The sequence below is a fragment of the Micromesistius poutassou genome, assembly GCF_964030765.1.
Source record: "Micromesistius poutassou genome assembly, chromosome: 13".
Classification (NCBI taxonomy): Eukaryota; Metazoa; Chordata; class Actinopteri; order Gadiformes; family Gadidae; genus Micromesistius; species Micromesistius poutassou.
Genome location: NC_140283.1, coordinates 7,689,110 through 7,709,411, shown reverse-complemented (window position 1 = coordinate 7,709,411; position 20,302 = coordinate 7,689,110). Strand labels below are relative to the sequence as shown.

The window sequence follows — 20,302 nt, the reverse complement described above, 5'->3', positions numbered from 1 at the left end:
CCATGATGAGGCTTGTGGAGACCAGAGGGGGACCGGACACCTCCAGCTCACAACAGTGAGAGATACATCAAGTGATCGTGGCTCGGACCAATCACAATCCGAGCCGATTACCCCCTCGACCAATCAGATTAATGCTGGCGGAGAGAAAGGACGGGAGTGGGGAAAGGGGGCAGAGGGAGGAAGGTGGGGTTGGGGGTTGGGGTGGGGGTCGTTTTTGGGGTTTGACTAAGAGAATATTTACCCGGCCTCAAACCCGGGACGGGGGTCTTTAAAGCTGGTGGCGCGAGAGTTGTGGTCCACGAAATACGGGACGCCCTCTGCGGTGTACTTCATCTCCCAACCGGGGGGCAGAGGGGGCTCCCGGATCATCCTGCAACAGGGGAGAGCACGGTCGCAGTCAGCACGGCCCCGGAGAACCCCCCCCTCTCCCCCCCACCCCCCACGCTCTGCCGCCACCGGCCCCTCACCGTCCTGCACAACGCCGGGTCCGGCTTTTAGGTGGAACGGCCATTCCCATATAATGCCGTCTCCCAGCCCGTTGGGTCGGCAGTGTGGTGCTTAGGTATTCAAATCCCCCCCCGATACCACCGCCTGCCGCTACCGCCCCTACCACCGCCACCACGACCACCGGCGCCGCCGCCGTAGCTCCAAATACCTCACAGACTGACTCAAGTGAAATTTTTGTGATATCAATTGAGCCGTTGAGTTGTTTTGGCGGGGGCGAATGGGGGTCTTTGGGGAGGGGCTTGACTGAAGGAGTTGCAGGGAAGCCTGGTTTAGGGTGGTAACCTGGGGGGGGGGGGTGGATCGCGTGACTGGAAGAGCTTCAGGGCAGTGAGTGAAGAAATAAAAAATGATAGCCCATATGAGGCAAAAAAATGGGAGTGATCAACCTGTGGCTTTTTGTCATTTCCCAAGCTTGAGAATAACAAAAATATGTTCCTATTGATAACACACGCACACACGCGCAAACTCTCTCTCTCTCTCTGTGTCTCTCACCCTTGGGTGCGTGGGTCCTCCCACTGTGTGGTGCGGGTGTTGTGGTTGACGTAGTACACTCTCCCATTGTCCTGTCGCTTCTCTGTAAAAAGACACACACAACAGGGACAAGGTTGACCAAACACATCATGGGGGAAGTTAAAACGAGGGCCGAGCTACACAATCCAAACTTCAATGCATGGTGGCGACGGCACTTGAGGCCCCGGCATGCCCCGCATGGAATGATTCAATAAAAACAAAAACACTCACTGTGTCAATAAACAGAGACACAGGGGCGTTCTTGTTCCAGTGAATGAGGGTGTGTGTGTGTGTGTGTGTGTGTGTGTGTGTGTGTGTGTGTGTGTGTGTGTGTGTGTGTGTGTGTGTGTGTGTGTGTGTGTGTGTGTGTGTGTGTGTGTGTGCGCGCTAGGGAGAGAGAGGCCTGAGTGGTTAAATCTCACCACGGTGATAAGAAACAGACGGCTCCATGTGGTATTTCGCTGCAGCTCATTTTTTCTAAATACCTCAGCAGGTCCAGTATCTCCAGTTGATTTTTTTTTTTTTTTAAATTGAATATCGAACTGAATATTTTTTTTTGGACTGCATATAAAGCAATGAAAGCGGTATACCAGTCAGTAGGTGTACGTTTGCGTGTGTGTTTGTGCGCCCGTGTGTGTGCCTCGTCTGTCCAGCTCAAGCTTAGCAGTTTGATTTTACAGGGTATGGTTGGCCCCTCGATCTCCCTCTTGAGCCCCCCCATCCCCCACTACCCTAGCTCCCAGACATCTTTTCCTCATTAACGGACGCGTGCGGAAGGCGCACCAACAGTAGCCCTCACATTGCTGCCCCTCCCCCCCTTTACACCCCCCTCCCCCCATCCCATAATGACCCCCTCAGTTCCCGCGCTTACTTGGGGTTTTCAAAACCAGCCAGTCTGCCCGGTCCTTCATCGTCCATCATCATCATCCTCCTTGTTCTATTTTTCCCCCTCTCTCTCTCCTATTACCCCTTTCCCCTTGTTTCTCCCCTCACCCCATCCTCCCTCTCCCTCTCTCTGTAAATGGGAATGAAAAGGAGCCTCAAACCGCAGTTGAACCAAAGAGACGTGCGTAAGGAGAGGGGGGGGGGGGGGGGGTTATTGGAGCCAGGGATATAATGGAGGTTTCTGCGTCTGCGAGGCCACAACATGTTGAAAAGGCATCATGGGTAGGGGCTGGGAGCCAGGGGCCCGATGAGAGCTTGGTTTGGGTGCAAAAAGCTTTTTGTAATAAAAGCTGGTCTGATAGAACATAAAATGTGTATTAGGCTTTTGGGCATTTGGGGGTTGGATAAAGTGCATTTATCATGTCAGCAGCGCGGCCTCTGTAATTTAGGAGTTTGGAGTAAAACGAACAAGGATGCAGTGCAAGTTTGCGCTTTAACAAGCAAAGTGTACACCGTGTCCACATCCCTGACATCATAGACCTCAGCAGAGATTTTGTAGGTTTGTGAGGCCGTGCCGTTGGTGAGAGCTAGGAATTGGCCAAACCACTTGCATCCTGGGAGCTCTCGGCTCTGCCCATGTTTGCCTAGCTCAGTCGTCCTTGTACAACGGCATAAAGCTTCTCGTGCACTTTCCATGCTCGGGACCCCATGTTGGTCCACTGGGAAGAAACTGAAGCCGCCATGCTGCTGCTGCTGCGTTTGACAGATGGTTGGAGGGGCTGTGGACCATTACGTTCTCCTGCTAACAACCGTGACTCAAGCTAACCGGCACTGGCTAATGAGCAAGGGCGCTGGTTTCCTCCCGCCTCTGGCCGCCCCCACTGGGGCCACCATTTGGCCGAGTCGAGGGCAGCTCACACCACTTCCATTTTTCCCAATTAGAATCCATGCACAAGTAATGGCTATAGCATTTTAAATGGGAGAACCTTGATTTCATATTAATGATGGTCCCCGGTTTGGGTTTCAGGTTCTATATTTCAGAAAAAAAGTCTGTTTAAATCTGCCTGTGTGTGTCTGGCATGTGTGCGCATGTGTGTGTGTGTGTGTGTGTGTGTGTGTGTGTGTGTGTGTGTGTGTGTGTGTGTGTGTGTGTGTGTGTGTGTGTGTGTGTGTGTGTGTGTGTGTGTGTGTGTATGAAAACTTACCCCATCCAGGAGGTAGTGTGCCCTGGGGGTCATTCTCCACAGGAGCCGCAGTGGACTGGGAAAGAAGCACAGAGAGAGGCCCGTTGCCGTTAGGACGTCGTCCTGTTCCATCTACCCATCGGAGCCCGCCGTTACTGTCTCCAGCCCCTCACTGTCCCCCTGTGCAGCTCTGCCTCCCTCGCTCTGCCTGTTGCGGTCTCGCTGCATTTATTCTCCTCCTGCTGCTTCTCTCCCTCCATTAGACTGCGGCAGCGTGACATTCTTCAAACTGCCGGGTCAAGGTATTTCTTTTTCTTTTCCTCATGATGAGCGAAGACCGCCGTGAAAAAAAAAAGAAGTGAGAAAAAAATGCTTCAATCTCACAGGTTTAAAAAAGAAGCGCATTCTTCAGTCTTGCCAGGCGTTCGGCCTCGCAAGGCCAAACCACAGCCGCTTGAGCGGGATAATGGCGGACTCATTGCCGGCGGCAGGAGCACTCAGCTAGGACTCCGGTACCCCTTAAGCACAGGGGGGCTCACTGGGAAAGTAGACGAGAGCTGTGGCAATGCTGCTGCTGCTGCTGATGAGGATGATGGCGTTGGTGGTGGTGGTGGTGGTGTTGGTGACGGTGGTGTTGGTGGTGGTAGCGGTGAGATGGGCAGATGCCTCCTCTTCTGTGCAGTGGCCAGCAGAGACTGAGGAGGCTGGCCGGCTGGCTGCTCGTATGCCTTCCAAAAACTACACGCATGGTAGGAAGATATAAGAAAAAACAACCAACAACATGCTGTTCCAATGAGCTCACTGGCTGGCTCAAAGCCCCACCCCTCCCACACACACACACACACACACACACACACACACACACACACCCTGGCTCAGCCACCCCCACTCCGTCAAAGCCTCACCACCACCACCCTGGCACCCACCCCCTTAACCCTGCTCTGGAGGTCCTCCCCCTTCTCTCTCTCTCTCTCTCTTTCTCTCTCTCTCTCTCTCCCCCTCCCTCCCTCTACCTCTCCTTTCGGACTGGGCTGTGAAAGTAGGCAGGGAGGTGCGATGTCTATGAGAAACTAAGGCAACATTCATACTGGTTCCAGACTGGACAGCCCCTCTACCCCCGCCCCCAACCCCAGCCACACCCCGCACCGCGCCACCACCCCGGCCTGACAAAAGGCACCTTTATTCATCCCTGAGCCGGCGTGAGCCCATTTACTCCGTGCACACACACACACACACACACATAAACCGACACACGTGCACACCAACGTGTGTGTTTGAGTGCGTGTATGGGTGTGCGTGCAGCCACTCGATGCACAACCCTGTGGAAAACTTCCCTGAGAGGATGGTGAATGCTCATTCAATGTGAACACACCCTTACTTTCAACACACACACACACACACACACACACACACACACACACACACACACACACACACACACACACACACACACACACACACACACACACACACACACACACACACACACACACACACACAAAAAGGCACAAATATAATTTTATGAACTTGGGTGGAAAAGACGCTGAAAAGAGCCTTGTGAGGGCTTGAAGAGCAATGATGGTTTTCATGAACTAAAGGACCTCAAACAACCGGCCTCTTCATAGTGCAGCGGCCAACAGCCCAATCACTATTAACTCAGATCCACCCAATACCCCACATAGGCCCCCCCTCGCTAGAGAACATATTACAGTACTGTTCCACCCTCGGCACCCAGCGACAACATTCACAGAGGTGAAGTTGTTACTGTGTGCTTGTGTCCAAACCAGGACCCTGCTGGAAAAACAACCAACAAGAACACATCTCAACGACCGCCGTTTTCCATACCCCTAGTCCCTCTCCGCCCGTACCTTTCCAAGAAACGGCGTTACGCAGCGCCACTGTTAAAATGGCAACCGTCACGAGTAGCCTGGCACCAGGAAAGGGATGTGTGCGCGTGTGTGTGTGTGTGTGTGTGTGTGTGTGTGTGTGTGTGTGTGTGTGTGTGTGTGTGTGTGTGTGTGTGTGTGTGTGTGTATTGGATGCCAGATTCACTCCACGATGCAATTTCCCCAAACACGTTGTGACTGGGGCCTCATTCGGGTGGCTTTTATCATGGAAACTCTAAACAGGGGGACGGAGGGGAGAGCAGCCTAGGGAACACAGGGCTTGGAGAGAGGGGGTTGGTGGGGGCAGCCGTAACACAGTGGGGTTAACGTGTGGCGCTGAAGGCACCAAGCGTCGAGTGTGTGTTTGAGGGTATCGGATACGTGCGCTGGAGCACCCCTCAAATCGACGGGCGATCTCGGGGCCCCTGGGTGGCCCCACCCTTCTGTTTAGTTTTTGGACTAATTGTGACTAAAAAAGGTAAAAGGAGAATATAAATGGTAGAAAGATGACCTCATCGCACACGGCCCGGGCCGGCGGAGGAGGCTTCCGCGTCGGCTCCCAGATGGAAGGGGAATGAGATAGGAGAAGAAAATTGCAGGAGAGAAAAAGGGGAGAGCGAGGGGGAGAGGGAGATGGGTGAGAGAAAGAGGTTATGAAAGAAAGCAAAATGGTGGCCAAAAGAAACTCTGAAGCAAAGCACGGCAGTGAAGGAGTCGGCCAAAAAGATCAAATAAAGCAATTGCCTGTTAATGTCAAATATCCAGGTACTCTATCAAATAAGTAGAATACACATGTCAAATATCAAGGTATTGTATGAAATAAGTAGAATACACATGTAATACAAACAGTAGTTTAGAAATGAACGCCCTGTGGTTTATCTGAATTACATAGACGGCCTATCTAACCGCTGTACACACCTTGTGTCAAACTGGTACTTGTGTTCTTTACTTGACTGTAGTTCACCATACATGATTTCTGCATGATGTGGCAAATAATTGTAAAAGCCGTCCTGAAAATGTGACAATATAGACAGGCCAAAGAAAATACACAATGATTTATTAATATTTATTGGGATGTATCCGTTTTAATCTAGTTAACGCACACATGACAGACGTCTTTGTGTGTTCAGGTTTATCTGTATATGCTTTTTTTCCCCACAGAGGGCAAAAAGTGTATATGTTCTGCTGTGTGGAACAGAGAGCATGTGTTTGACCGAGAGCGAACTCATGAAACCTCTCAGTGTGTGTGTGTGTGTGTGTGTGTGTGTGTGTGTGTGTGTGTGTGTGTGTGTGTGTGTGTGTGTGTGTGTGTGTGTGTGTGTGTGTGTGTGTGTGTGTGTGTGTGTGTGAGATGAGACACAGGACCATTTCAGGTGGTGCTGCTGTTAAGGACCCCTGTTTCATGAAGAATGGACAGAGGCCTCCCAGAAGGAGGCGGGAACACTGTGTGTGTGGTAAAGAAATATTGATTTAAGAGAGACATATGGAGAGTGATCTAACGCTATCCTCCATGTATAGAGGAAAGATTTTGATTAAAAAAAAATAAGAGCGGGAAATAAGTAGACTTGTTAAAAAGGGAGCAATACAAGGAAAAGGCGACTTTCGGTCTCAGAAGGGGGATAACAGAGTTTATGGGGGTGAGCCGGAAAGAGCAGTTAATGATTGCGAGACTGCTTTCTCCTGGGTTACTAACGAGCAACAATTACCAAAGGCAAGCCAGTGTGTGAGTGTGTATGTGTATGTGTACGTGCGCATACACACACACACACACACACACACACACCACACTAACAACGACTTCGACCGGGACACCCTTACAATAGCAGGCAGGCCTGTATTCATTTCCATGAGGATTTTTCTTAAAACCCATACACACTTTCACATGCACACTTGCCTGCATGGTCACTTCACGGTAGCCTTAGCCAGCATTTACTTTATAATAAGTTGTAGTTTATGGCTATGTGTGTCCATAACAGTGTAACCAACAGCCTACGTGGAGTAGAGACGGCAACCCACTCATGGTCCCGCGCTGGGACAGAAATGTGCCACCTGACCTCCACATTACAGCTCTGTGAGCACACACACACACACACACACACACACACACACACACACACACACACACACACACACACACAATGTGAAGCTCTGGGTCCCTTCCATGACCTTGTGTTTGTGTGTAGATGTTCATAAGCTAAAGGAATGAACGCTGTGTGTTTTGCGCACAATGTTTACTTTTGTTTGTGCACCCCCTCTTGTAAAACCTGCCAATGTGCATGTGTGGCATGCTTATCTCGTTCACACGGGGCTGGCCCATAAATAGCCGTCCCTATCAACAGAGAAGGGGGCATTCCAGAAAACGTCACCAGGAAGGCGAGGGCCAGGCTGGGCTGCTGGCTCCTCTCAGCCAGGGTCAGGGAGGGCAGGGGGAGAGACGGAGTGAGAAAGAGAGAGAGAGAGAGAGAGAGAGAGAGAGATCCTACCCCGGTTTCCCATCTGAAGTCATTCATCAAAATGTGTATCATGTCCCTCGAAATACAAGCTTTAGGGGCAGACATGGCGATAAGCTTAGGGTGGGTGGAGCCGACAGACAGACGGGACGGATATAGACGGATGAGTGGGGAATGGGTGGCCCGAGGCTATTGTCGGGTCCACTGTGGAGGTGGGACTTATTTTGATTGGTTGGTTAGAGGAACCAGGTCCATGCTCTTGTTTTGAGAGAGAATCCCAAAGATCCCTGCTCGTTCTCCTTGGCGGTAACTAACTAAAACAGTTTGCAGCTACACACACATGACAAGCATAAGAACGAGGTTGTTGTGTCTGCCATACCCTCTCTGGCGTACCAACCACTGCTCGGTGATGGAAAACGCGTCATTCACCGCACCGCTTGTGATTCTAGTGCATGGTGGGAAAGTCGCCAGAAACAGCCAGTTCTGAATACGGATAATATTGCAAAAGAAAGTGCTTTCGCCTGTGGGACATAGGCTCAATCCCTCATCTGGCGATAGATAGTGACTTTACTGAGATTTATTTGCATGGAAATCTTTGGAGATTGTCTTTGAGATTGTCACTTTAAGGCAAGCGGAAGCGTGGACAGAGCCAGGGGGTTTCTCAAACACACAGACACACACACACACGCTGGAGGCAGGGAGTGGTCCATTTTTATAATAGGAGTGCTTAAACTTGGTTGATTTTACTAATGGGCCGTGCTTGGGAACACCCAGTACAGAACCATCCGTTGTTTTCGTGCCATAAGACTTCTACTGGCTGGGGGAAATTTGACCTTGTCTGCTTTCCAGAGAAAGGATGGCCACTGTCAGGGAGATAGAGACACATTGGACAAACTCCAATGAAAAACAGTGCCACTCAAATTCCTTTACCATGCCCTCTACAATAGACTTCTTTGGACTCCGGCTGACACATCCACAACAACACATCTTTGCTTGAAAGCCAATTATTATTCATTGATGACTGCACAATGAGACAGCCTCATCCTATATAGATCTTGATGTTAAGTGACGTAATGGCTGCTGCGGTTGAGTTGCAGGTGGAAGACCTTTACAGCTCTCCGACGGGCTGCCTTCCCAAGTGACCGTGGCAACAGGTGACGAGGTAAAAGAGCGCTGTGTTTCATGGTATTAAAATGGATGTCACAGTTGGATGAAAATAAGTTAAAAAAAAAATATATATATATATATATATACCAAGCCAGCCCAACGAAAACACTGACTAAAATAGCCCGTTCAATAGAAACGGCGCCTTGGCAATTATTGGAAAAGGGTACGACAAATTCCCTTCAACCTGTGTTCATTCACCTTACATGACGCCATCAGGTCACCATCCATCCATTCAATTGTTCCCAACGATTGACCGAGGGGTGGGGGGGGCTGGGTGTGTGACTCGACTCACCTGGTAGAGGAAGCGCTGGCTGAACTGGTGCATGGCACCCTGCAGCTGGCTGCGCTGGCTCTGCCACTGCTCATAGTTACGCACCGACTCTGCGGTGGGCCGCTGCCATGTGGTGGTCCTTGTGTTGTGGTCCACGTAGTAGAAGCGACCCCGCTGGTCCACACGCTTCTCCCAGCTTTGCCAAAAACAGCAGGAGGGGGGCAAGAGAGAGAAAGAGAGAGAGAGTGACTACTACAGGTCACTGTTCGGTAGAGGTGTCATGTGGACATATGTGAATGATCTTTGCAGCTTTGCTTTGTGCAATCTGGATCCTATTCAGTCGGCCAACTCAGCAGCGGCACACTTATTCACTTGACTCCCAAATAAATCTCAGGTCACTCGCTTTAAAAAAGTTGTCTTTGTTCAGCAACCAAGATACCTATAAACAATATGTTCTTTTGTCCCAAGTGTAGACAAATAACTAAAGTAAGTGATGAACAAACAAATATAAAAAAAATAAAACTATAGATATATATACATACATACATACATACATACATACATGTATACATACATACACACACATGTCTGGGAATTAGATGAAGAGTTTGTCTCAGGAAGCGTTTGAAAACAAGGTCTGCAGAGCCCTGCTTCTCCTCACAGTGTTGCTCCTATTTTCCTATCTGTGAGTCACGAGTGTCAGAATTCTGCAGAGAAAGCAGCGGAGACTCACGGCTGCTAGCCGAAACAATACTAATGTCATGTATGTGGGGTGTCCTTTGAGATCTCCATCTCTCTCTGTCTTGGGGAGAACCGAGGGGAAAGGTGGATGGAGCGACAGAGAGGACGTAAACATTTCAGTTTGCTTCCCCTCTCATGCTGGTTCACAGTCAGGAGGACATTTAATCCAGGATAATGAGTGGGGTTCTGTCAGCCAAACCATTTGGACCAGAAGTTGCTTGGCTCTATTTGGTCTACTTAAGTTTCCCACAGTTTTTTTTTTTTTTTTTGCGATTGAACCAAAGTCCAATGGACCACCTGGGAGTTTATTTCATTGGATAGTTTGGTTGATGACTGATTCTGCAGGAAATTAACTTTGGGATTTTCGGCATGGGTGTAGCTACCACATTTGAGATGAATACATCGAGTTGCTGTCTGGCAACATATCCTCCTGTGTTCTTTGGCCACAAGACCACTAGAGAGAATGTATCCAACAGATAGAAATCCATCCACAGAGACTTTATGTTCAGTAAGACAGTGTCTATATGATTTGAATGAAACTGTACTCCCGACATGGCATGCATTTGGCTCACATCTGCTGTTACTAAATTTTGGCATGGACTACACCTTCGATCACTTGGAAGTAGACAGATTTACAATTACTACCGGCTCAACGCATTATTTGATCCACACTAGGGTCTGAATGACTTCATTCACACCAACACAATTGAATCTACCTAAAACGACCAAACAATCCCCAGGCAATCAAACTACAGAACTCCTGCCAGAGTTCTGGTAGGAAATTGATTTGTTCAGGGACGTGAATAATACTAGACTAATCCCAGACTCCAAACATTACGTTGTGCGTGCGGTTCTCCTCTAGACATTACCAAAAATCTAATTTCAACGCTAGCACTATAGCTTCCAAAAATGAAGGCCAATTTGGGAGCAGTACTGTGGGAAACACAACACCGTTGCTTAATGTAAGGAAATTAGCCAGGCCTATGTGGGATAACAGCAGTTTCGCTTGGTCAGAGCTCCCAATGAAACAGCTCCAGGTTCCAGGCCAGACGGAGATCTATGATCCAAGTATTGGCGAGGGATTCTTTAATAAAGGCCAGCAGCTTTCACGGAAGACAGAAGCAGCCTTTGAAAGGATGAGTCAGTGCCGCTTTGTTTTACACTGGAAAAGGTGTCTGGAACACAATCTGAGGCCGACATAGAGTAATGACGCCTCTACAGCCAGGTACACAGAGAGAGAGAGAGAGAGAGAGAGAGAGAGAGAGAGAGAGAGAGAGAGAGAGAGAGAGAGAAAAAGAGAGAGGGGGGAGGGGTTCCCCAGTTTGAAGAACCACCATCCAAACATACGGTATTATTATTTTAGCTGGATATTATTTCATCTGTTATGTTAGCTGACCATTAGCGGATGACGGCCGTGTCGGGCACTGGTCTGCGAGACTGGGGTTCATTTTTTGGTTGTTTTAGGTTCTGCCAATTCTATCGATGACTCAGACGGGAACGGGTCAGGAACCACTGATATAGTGCTAAGAGACCCTTCCAGCATGACTGGAGCCATGTCCCGACACAGGCTGACCAGCCATGTCTCAGGATGGCTTCCATTAGTTAGAGAGGGGGGCGCATCCACTCCTAGCTAAACAGTTCCGTGTGTGTTTCTTTGTCTGTGTGTGCATCCGTGAATGCGTGTTTGTGTGTGTGTGTGTATATATATATAGAGAGGGAGCACTTAGCTAAGCACAAGGTTGCTAATTGATCCCCTGAAAGGGGCAGGGGGGAGAGCAGGGCTGCTGGGGGTTTGGCAGGGCTACGTATGTTCTTGTGTAGGGGCCACATGCAAGCCTAAGAAAGGGCCTTTGTTCTCGGGGGGGGCCCCCACAATTCACTCCTTCCCTCTCTGGAAAAAACTAAGATAGGCTGGAGAGTCGAGTGTGTATGAGTGAGCGTGCATACAGTATGCGTGTCTGTGTGTGACTGCTTTTTCCCCATCCCCCAAAAAAACATCTCTCTCCTCATTCTCTTTAACATGGACCGGTGTGCGCGCACACACACACACACAAATCAATAATAAGTGTGCCATAAAAGAGCTGGCTGCGGTCGTTTTGGTGATGCGGTCATTGAACTGCATGGATATCCCCTAGGCTTTCCCCACCAGAATAACATCAGCCTTGCTAATCGCAGACACAGTAGTTGGGACCCAATAAGACTCACATATGTACAGTTATTAGTTCCTGAGTAAGTCAGTTAGAGTAACAGGAGTCCAGGCTGTTGTTTAAGCCAAGGGGAAGGCATATACACATATACGCATATATACATACACGCGCTACATAATTGAATCGATACATGGCTGCATACCCCGGGGGCAGTGGTCTTTCCCAGGTGGTGGTTTTGGTGTTGTGGTCGACGTAGTAAACTCTGCCGTGAGGCAGCACCCTCTGCTCCCAGCTGGAGAGAGACAAGAGAGAGAGAGAGAGAGAGAGATCGAGGGAGGAGGAGGAGGAGAGGTGGGGTAAAAGAGAGGGGAAAAAAAGGGAATTAAAGAGACTTCAATCAGAATCAATTATCAATAAAAAAATAAAAATACATATAAAACAACAACCACAGCGCACGCTCCAAAAACCATACTGATCAAATCCAGCTGCTCACCTCCGGACTGCACCTGATGACCCCCAGCTGCCCCACCCACCCGCCCAGCAGACACCCCCCACACTACTGCTGCCGCCCCAGTCCGGAGCGCCTTACCCCGCCGGGAGAGAGTCGCTGACCAGCTGCTCCGTGGCGATGCTGGCGGGGAGTTCGGCGCCCGAGGCTCCGGCCGGCCCGGGCTCCGTCGGAGGGGCGAGGATCGGGGCTTCCTGGGCCAGGGAGGGGCTGCTGCCACTGCTGCTCCCCCCGCTGGCCCCCGCGTTGGCCGGGGCCGGTGACCTGACGGACGGGGAGGCCGGGGGAGGGGTGTGGCAGGCGGGGCCGGCGCGGCCATTCTCCAGCCCGTTGGCGGTCAGCTCCGCTTTGGCTGAGAGGAGAAGGTGGGAGGGAGGGGATTAGAACGTGTGTGAAGATCCCCCTACCGATCGAATGAGGGCGCTGCGTACAGGGAGGTTCTCCTCCATGCCTCAGTGTGATTAAATTAAAGTAAACAGGTACAATGTGGATGGGAGGAGCTAGTTCAGTTGTTTAGGTGCCACAAAAGGTGGAACTTATTTTGGCATCCAACACAGAGACTTGTAGTCCAGGCATGTTAAACCCGACGACCTGTCAGCTGGTTCTCCTGTTTGCTTATCTGTGCCGGGAGCCAGTTGGCGGAGCTGAGGGGGCTGTCAGCCGATGTGGTGCACCTGTACAGGTTGGGCCTGCAGGTTCCATGAGGTGGACCACATCAGCCACTCTCGCTCTCTCCCCCCACAGGAAGGTTGGCTTCTGGTTTGGTTTTGAATTATTATTGGTTGTCCTACGGTGTTTATCTTGTTAAGTTCTATGTTGTGTTTACACCCTACAAAATCCTCAAAGCACACCTTCCGCTCATCCCCACACTACACTCACAACTAATTAAAAGATTTCATGTTCTCATTCTCATGTTATCATTACCTCATTTCTAATAAATATCCTGGCGGTAACAATCTACCCACCCAGAATACAGGTGCTGGCGTGCAGGTACCCGGGGTGTGACAGTGGGTGAGGGGGGGGGGGGGGGATTCAGTACCTGTGCTGCCTCCAGGGCTGCCGTGGGACACCTTTGAGGAGCGGGGCCGCCCGGACGGTGTTGACCCGGCGACAGGGCCAGGCTCCTCGCCCAGCTCCCCGTTGGTCATGGACCCCCCTCTGACGGGCCCCGGGGACCCGCCCTGGGACCCCCCCGCCGAGAGCCTGTTGCTTCTGTAGGAATGGCGAGAAAAGAAAAGGAAAGGACGGCGGGAGAATTATTTTTGAACGTATGTGAACGTATGGGTGTAAATACAGCCAAGAAAAACGTCTCACGTACAGGAGACAAAATAAAAGAGGGGAGCAAGAGAGAGAGGGAGAGTGAGCCTAGACACAATGGTGTGTTAGATATAGCTTGAGCCCCAGTTCCTCTGAGTATACACTCATACTTTCCGACAGCTAAATATAACCCTACTTCTCAGACAAGAACATTTGTACAATGAAAACACAATTTTCATGACATTCACCCCCAGGGCTGCGGAATGCCGTAGTGGGGGCTCGGAGAGCTATCATTACCGCGCTGTGGGGGCGTCAATGTCAACTGTTTTATGAACTAAAATAAGAAGGCAGGGGACACTTGAGATACAGGGGGGGAGGCTATACGTCCGTACACACACACACACACACGGCACTTAAAAGGCCATTGAGCTGACAAAAGCTTCCACAGGCCCAGTTAGTTCCTCCCGGCCTCTATTGAACCCCTCCCCCCCAGCGAAGTGCCAAATGAAAAGTAGCTACATGTATCATTATGCTGCTGTCATGGTGGACTACCACTTTATCCAGACTTACTGTCAAAGAGTTTGAAAGATGGGCTGCAAAATGGACATTGAACCAGCGATACTGAACCAGAGATAGCTTACAGGTGTGTGTGTGTGTGTGTGTGTGTGTGTGTGTGCGTGTGCTTGCATGTGTACACGCTGAACGATTAATTGCATTTGCGATAATATCGCGATATGACAAAGCCAGATTTTCTAACCGCAAAGGCTGCGATTTGATTGGTCACGTGACTTGCGAGTGAGCCGAGCGGAGCAAAGCAGTGCAGGCAGGGAGAGACGCTGCGCTTTAACCTGCTGCACAATGGCCTCAGGCTCGTCAGAAGAGCGCACAGCTGAAAGTTTGGTACCAAAGAGGGGCGGCACATCAGTTGTGTGGAATTATTTTGGCTATAAAAAGACGATGCTGCGCAACTGTCCCGCATTTCGATCGCCTTGAAAAAAAACAAACACCTCAGCGCACCAAATCAGCCGGCCGAGACCTCGCTAAAGAGGTGGTCTCGGTTCGTTTGAGATGTGAAAGCGAACGCACCTCGGTCCGATCCAGTTCTAAAAAGCATACGCCTCTTTGGACGTAACAGGCACCCGCTCAGCCGCGCGCATTATGGGAATTATTGTTTGATTAGCGGTAACAGCCAGGGACGTGCACAGGAGTTTTGAGGGGCAGGTGCCGAATTGTTGGGGGGGGGGCAGGGGGGGGGTTGGATCGTGGATGAGCGCTATTGCGGGCGCGATTGTTGACGGGGGGTGGGGGGGGGGGGGCGTTCGATCGCGGACGAGCACTATTGCTGGCGCGATTGTTGAACACTCAGAGGGCACTTTTTAATACGATGCAAAAAGGGCAGGGGCTCAAGCACCCCTAGGGCCCTATGTGTGCACGTGCCTGGTAACAGCACATTGTCGGACCGTGGGGTGAGTCGTGGCTCAACATGGCGCAAAGAGGAGACGGAATGTCTATTGGATATTTGGGCAGACGCCCACATAGAACGTATGCTGGCAAACACACATAAAAATGCTGATGCATTTAACACATTCAGCACCAGGATGAGGGAGAAGGAGTTAGAAAATAAATATGATATTGTTTATTATGAAACAGATAGATTTATTGCTTGTGTCCGTTGAAAAATACATGAGAAGAGGACCTCGAAAAAATAATCGCATATTAAATCGCAATATTGAGGGGAAAAAAAAAATCGCAATTAGATTATTTTCCAAAATCGGCCCTAGTGTACACTTATGAATCATTGATTAAAACCGTATCCTATCTCTTGATGCTTGCTACCTAAAAGCAGACCCACATGTCAGAAGGGATTTAGGGAACCACGAGCATCGTGTGTATTGCTGAGATGTCCGACCGGAGACTAGACAGAGTCTGCAGAGCCTTCCTGATAACAGCGCCTCTGTGTTTCATCACTGTACCGACAACTGCTCCCTTAGGATTCAGAGACTCCAGCAGCTGGTGTGAGTGGGTGAGTGTGTGCTAAGCCTTAGTAAACGTGCCTATGAAGGCTCATTTGTGTACTTGCCAGGCTGATTGAGTGTGTGCATATGTGTGTGTCTAGTGCCCACACTTGGTGGCTGCCGAGTATGTGTATGAATGGACCAAAAGTATTTCTGAATTGTGACAAACGGAAAATAAGTTGGATTGAAAACAAATGCAATATAACAATACAACATTATTATTGTGTGCATCACAAAAATTGTGTGTCTGTGTGGTGTGTGCGTGTGTTACCTGCTGCGGGGTACGGCTGTGGCGGGGGTCTCTTCACTTTGGGTTCTCCTCAGGCCGGGTCTGTCTGACTGCAGCATCTCTGCAGAGGCACACAAGAACAACAGGAATGATTTCACCACAGGGTTATCAGCTCACACAGCTATTTTAAAAGGGCTAGCCACTATAGCACCGTGCAGAAACCATGGAGACGGCACAGGTTATCACAGTTGGTGGTTTATTGGTTGTTAAGTTGTCTTCAAGCAGGGCTGGCTGAAATTATTCACCATACAACCAATTGGTTCTGGTAACAAAAAGATTGTCCAACGCTGGCCTGGCAAAGAGTCATACACCATGTATATCATGCTTATATCTTGTTCAGGGCCACTTAGGAGAGCCAAAATTAAACTTCTCACAAATAATGAAATCAAATGTTTTTTCGATGAACCCAGTTCTGTGGGAAAGACTGAAAACCGGTTTCCTATCGCGGTGGGGAGGTGGTGGTGCTGAGGCTGGGAACAATATCTGCAGTGAAATTAATAAAGTCGGATATATATACGGAGCTCAGAGACGGCGTGAAGAGAAAATAGTCTGTAGTGACGCAGTGACTTGATGGTCCTATTATTTTTTAAAGCCGTAAAAATGTTAATAATGAAACCCATACTGTATAGACTCAAAATCCATGTGGCAATGAAAGTAAAGCCGGTGGTTTAATAGAGACCATTCATCCCTGTAAATAGCGTATGGCCTGTGCTGTGGTGTATACGGGTGTGTGAGTATGAATATAGGGGTGTGTGCTTTTAAGTGAGTTTTTGGGTATGTGTGTATGAAAATGTCTGAGTGCCAAAGTGTCTATTGCTGCGCGTATGTGTATGTCTCTGTGCGTCTTACAGTATGCGGTCTCGGTGAGTGTGAGGGAATGTGTGACTGTCTGCTTGCTACAAACCGCATCTGAAACCACAGCGCTATAGCATACTTTCACTATCACTCACAAATTCCCTCGCACTCCAATGCACACATAAATAGGACAGGAGTGAAAGATGTTCTGTGTGTGTGTGTGTGTGTGTGTGTGTGTGCGCAACATTCACACCTGGAACATGGCATCCTCAAAAGGACTTGGCTGTTTGCACAAATATCATATGGAAGGCAAATGTTCACTCCCCCTCATTTCTGACACACACACACACACACACACACACACACACACACACACACACACACACACACACACACACACACACACACACACACACACACACACACACACACACACACACACACACACACACCTTTTTCGCCGCTATGAAAGAGCTTCTTGTAAGTTGCTCCAGTGGACACAGAAAAATAAACCGTGCCGTAGAGGAGAAATCATTGTGTCATAGCCCTCCCCACACCCCTCAATGCAGCGCAGTCTCTACATGCCTGTGTGTCACGTAGAGGAGCAGTGTGAATCTATTCATTTTTTTATGTTATGAAGTTATGCTGCATAAAAGCTGAATGTTTCTATTTTGTTTGCATAAGGGAAACTTTAGTTTGGTTGTTCAAAGGGCTTTGTGAACCTTCCACACAGCAGTTCAGCTGCACCGGGGAAGGTGCATTTGTGTCTCGATCTTGTTCGTACACAAGCTCCCTTTGCTAATACCACGATGAGTAAACAGCAACAGCGATGACTATGAGCCTTCACAATACATCTGTATATTTCAATACTAGAAATAAGGCGGGCATAATGATAGAAACAGGATACAGTTGAAAAAAGCAGCAAATGTGAGAAAAATGTCCCGAAATTCAATCCATCCAATAGTTCCAACAGCCAAAAAAGGCAATACTATTGCTTCGCGTGTGCGTGTATACAGAGAAACATCATGATAGGACCTATATGTTTGTCAGTACTGCTTATTTGAATGTGGCTACGTGTGTGCATTTGTGTAAATAAGGAAAAGTGTGTATGCATAAGGTTTATGAGTTCACATTGACTGTGTGCTTGTTTGTGTGTCTAACATGTACAAGATGTGTTTGTCCACACTCACCAACCTCAGCCCCTGGATTTCTCCACCTTTCCTCACAAAGGTTGGTTTATAGTGTGTGTGTGTGTGTGTGTGTGTGTGTGTGTGTGTGTGTGTGTGTGTGTGTGTGTGTGTGTGTGTGTGTGTGTGTGTGTGTGTGTGTGTGTGTGTGTGTGTGTGTGTGTGTGTGTGTGTGCCAGGGGGAAATGAGTGCAACCTCCAAACTAACAGAGGTGCATTTAGTGCATGAACAGAGGGCCTTAACAGCGACGGGGCAGAAGAAAAAAACACTCCATCCTTTATCCAATTCATACAGCTACCTCCCAATACACACACACTTTGAAATGTAAAACACAAGCACATGTGTCTGGGCGAGAATCAAGCAATACGGTAGATGAGTGTCCGCGTACAAGACCATAACACACACACACACACACACACACACACACACACACACACACACACACACACACACACACACACACACACACACACACACACACACCGCCCCCCCCCCCCCCCCCCCCCGGCAAAACAGAGCTCAGAGGGTAACCTTGCGACCCCCTCCTCCCAGCTTGGTTCATACAGCTTCCTGAAGAGCACCCGCTCGTCCATGGCAGTAGTTACTGTTACAACCCCCCCTCCCCTGCCTCAGCCTCACAGGGAACTGATTGTACTGGCAAACTGGAGGCAATGAAACCCAATGGTGCCATTGTAGGAACCAAATTACACAAAAGCTCTCACAAACGTCTTCCGTCATCACATGTCTATATTTGGGAGTCAGTGAGCAAACGTCTTCCCATAAGCCTAGACTTATGACTCACACATAGAAAACACTGCAACCTACATGCAGGAACATAGAGAGACACATGCTCTTACAGGCATGCGATTGCAACACGCACTGTATGTGTGTTGCAGTAGCTTATGATTACATTAAAGCCAGCAGATAATTCATTTGTTTGTTTCCTCAGCTATATTTAATGTGAATCAATATTAACAAGGAGGTAAATATTGAGTGCTCTAGTATTGTGCAAGAAGTTTATTAAAATTCTGGAAATTCAGAAACATCTTTGCAGTTCATAGCAATTCTATTCTGAGGTATGGGGTATATGCATCTCTGTACCCAACCCATTAAACTTAGACGCAGTTCTATTAGAGCAATATAAGCCTTCTCTGTCATAACCACACACACACACACACACACACACACACACACACACACACACCTTTACCGCTGTTCACATATACTCAACACGAACAAAGACACACATTTATGCAGCAATGTGTGTCCCCCCACACTGACCAACATATCCGTATGTTGATCCACCAGAACACACTCTGGCCTCTGTGTGTGCGGGTGTGGGCGTGCGCGAGGCTGACGCACACCGGAGCCGAGATGCTGGGACCCTGGAGGGGTTTGGGACCCCGGGTCCAAACCCATAAAACCCAGCCGGACGACGCAATTCGATTCAAGAATTCGCCCATGTTCCCATGGGCTGCCATGGGCGAGCAGTTAACAGTCAAGAGTAGGGCTTACCTGACCCGTTGGGAGAGAGAGAAAGGCAGAGGGAGGGAGAAAGAGAGAGAGAGAGAGAGAGAGAGAGAGAGAGAGAGAGAGAGAGAGAGAGAGAGAGAGAGAGAGAGAGAGAGAGAGAGAGAGAGAGGCAGAGAGAGAGAGAGAGAGAGAGAGAGAGAGAGAGAGAGAGGGAGAGAGGGGGGGCAGAGAGGCAGAGAGAGGGAGAGAGAGACGCAGAGAGAGGCAGAGGGAGGGAGAGAGAGGCAGAGGGAGGCAGAGAAAGAGAGAGAGAGAGAGGGAGAGAGAGAGAGAAGCAGAGGGAGGGAGGGTGAGAGAGAGAGGGAGAGAGAGAGAGAGAGAGAGAGAGAGAGAGAGAGAGAGAGAGAGAGAGAGAGAGAGAGTGAGTGAGTGAGTGAGTGAGTGGCAGAGAGAGAGAGGCAGAGAGAGAGAGAGGCAGAGTGAGAGAGGCAGAGAGAGAGAGAGAGCGAGAGAGAGAGAGAGAGAGGCAGAGAGAGAGAGGCAGAGTGAGAGAGGCAGAGAGAGAAAGAGAGAGAGCGAGAGAGAGGGGCTGATTGAACCCATGTTTAGTGGACCCCGCGGGTTAGTAGATAATTACTGCTTTGGAAGACTGCTGTGCATCTAGAGGCATAGTTACGGTAACAAAATAAATGTCGGAAAACCAAAAATAAACACAATGGCCAGTATCAGTGCAGGAAAATACGACTGTGGCTGACTGCGTACAATTTTTTGAAACATTGGAGGAGGCTAGGTAGAGTTGGTGGCGGGTGGTGTTCTAGTTTGTTAACACAACGGTGGGAATTCTGACGCCACGGTGAAGCACTTTAAGCGACACGAGGTGCGCTCGAAGCCAGCGGCGACTCGTTTTGATGCCCCGCAGCATAGACGTCTCGGACAGGGCATGGCCCACTCGGGATCCACGGTGAACCCTACAGACCTTAGGGAGTGGAGGGACGGGGTGGGGTGGGGTGGGGTGGGGAGGGGCGTCCC

General features: G+C 49.5%; 1 protein-coding gene across 2 annotated transcripts in view; it reads right to left on the bottom strand.

Moving 5' to 3' along the window:
• Positions 1–20,302, bottom strand: part of wwp2 (WW domain containing E3 ubiquitin protein ligase 2) — a 32,738-nt gene that overhangs the window by 6,831 nt on the left and 5,605 nt on the right. The window contains exons 6-13 of one of the 2 annotated variants that reach the window (XM_084477760.1): positions 15,800–15,878; positions 13,296–13,468; positions 12,338–12,608; positions 11,951–12,040; positions 8,882–9,056; positions 3,108–3,162; positions 1,000–1,081; positions 242–370 (exon numbers count right to left, since the gene is read on the bottom strand). In XM_084477760.1, the coding sequence (XP_084333886.1) occupies positions 242–370; positions 1,000–1,081; positions 3,108–3,162; positions 8,882–9,056; positions 11,951–12,040; positions 12,338–12,608; positions 13,296–13,468; positions 15,800–15,878 (1,054 nt within the window). The remainder of the gene's footprint in view (positions 1–241; positions 371–999; positions 1,082–3,107; positions 3,163–8,881; positions 9,057–11,950; positions 12,041–12,337; positions 12,609–13,295; positions 13,469–15,799; positions 15,879–20,302) is intronic. The other variant, XM_084477761.1, reaches the window with a different exon arrangement.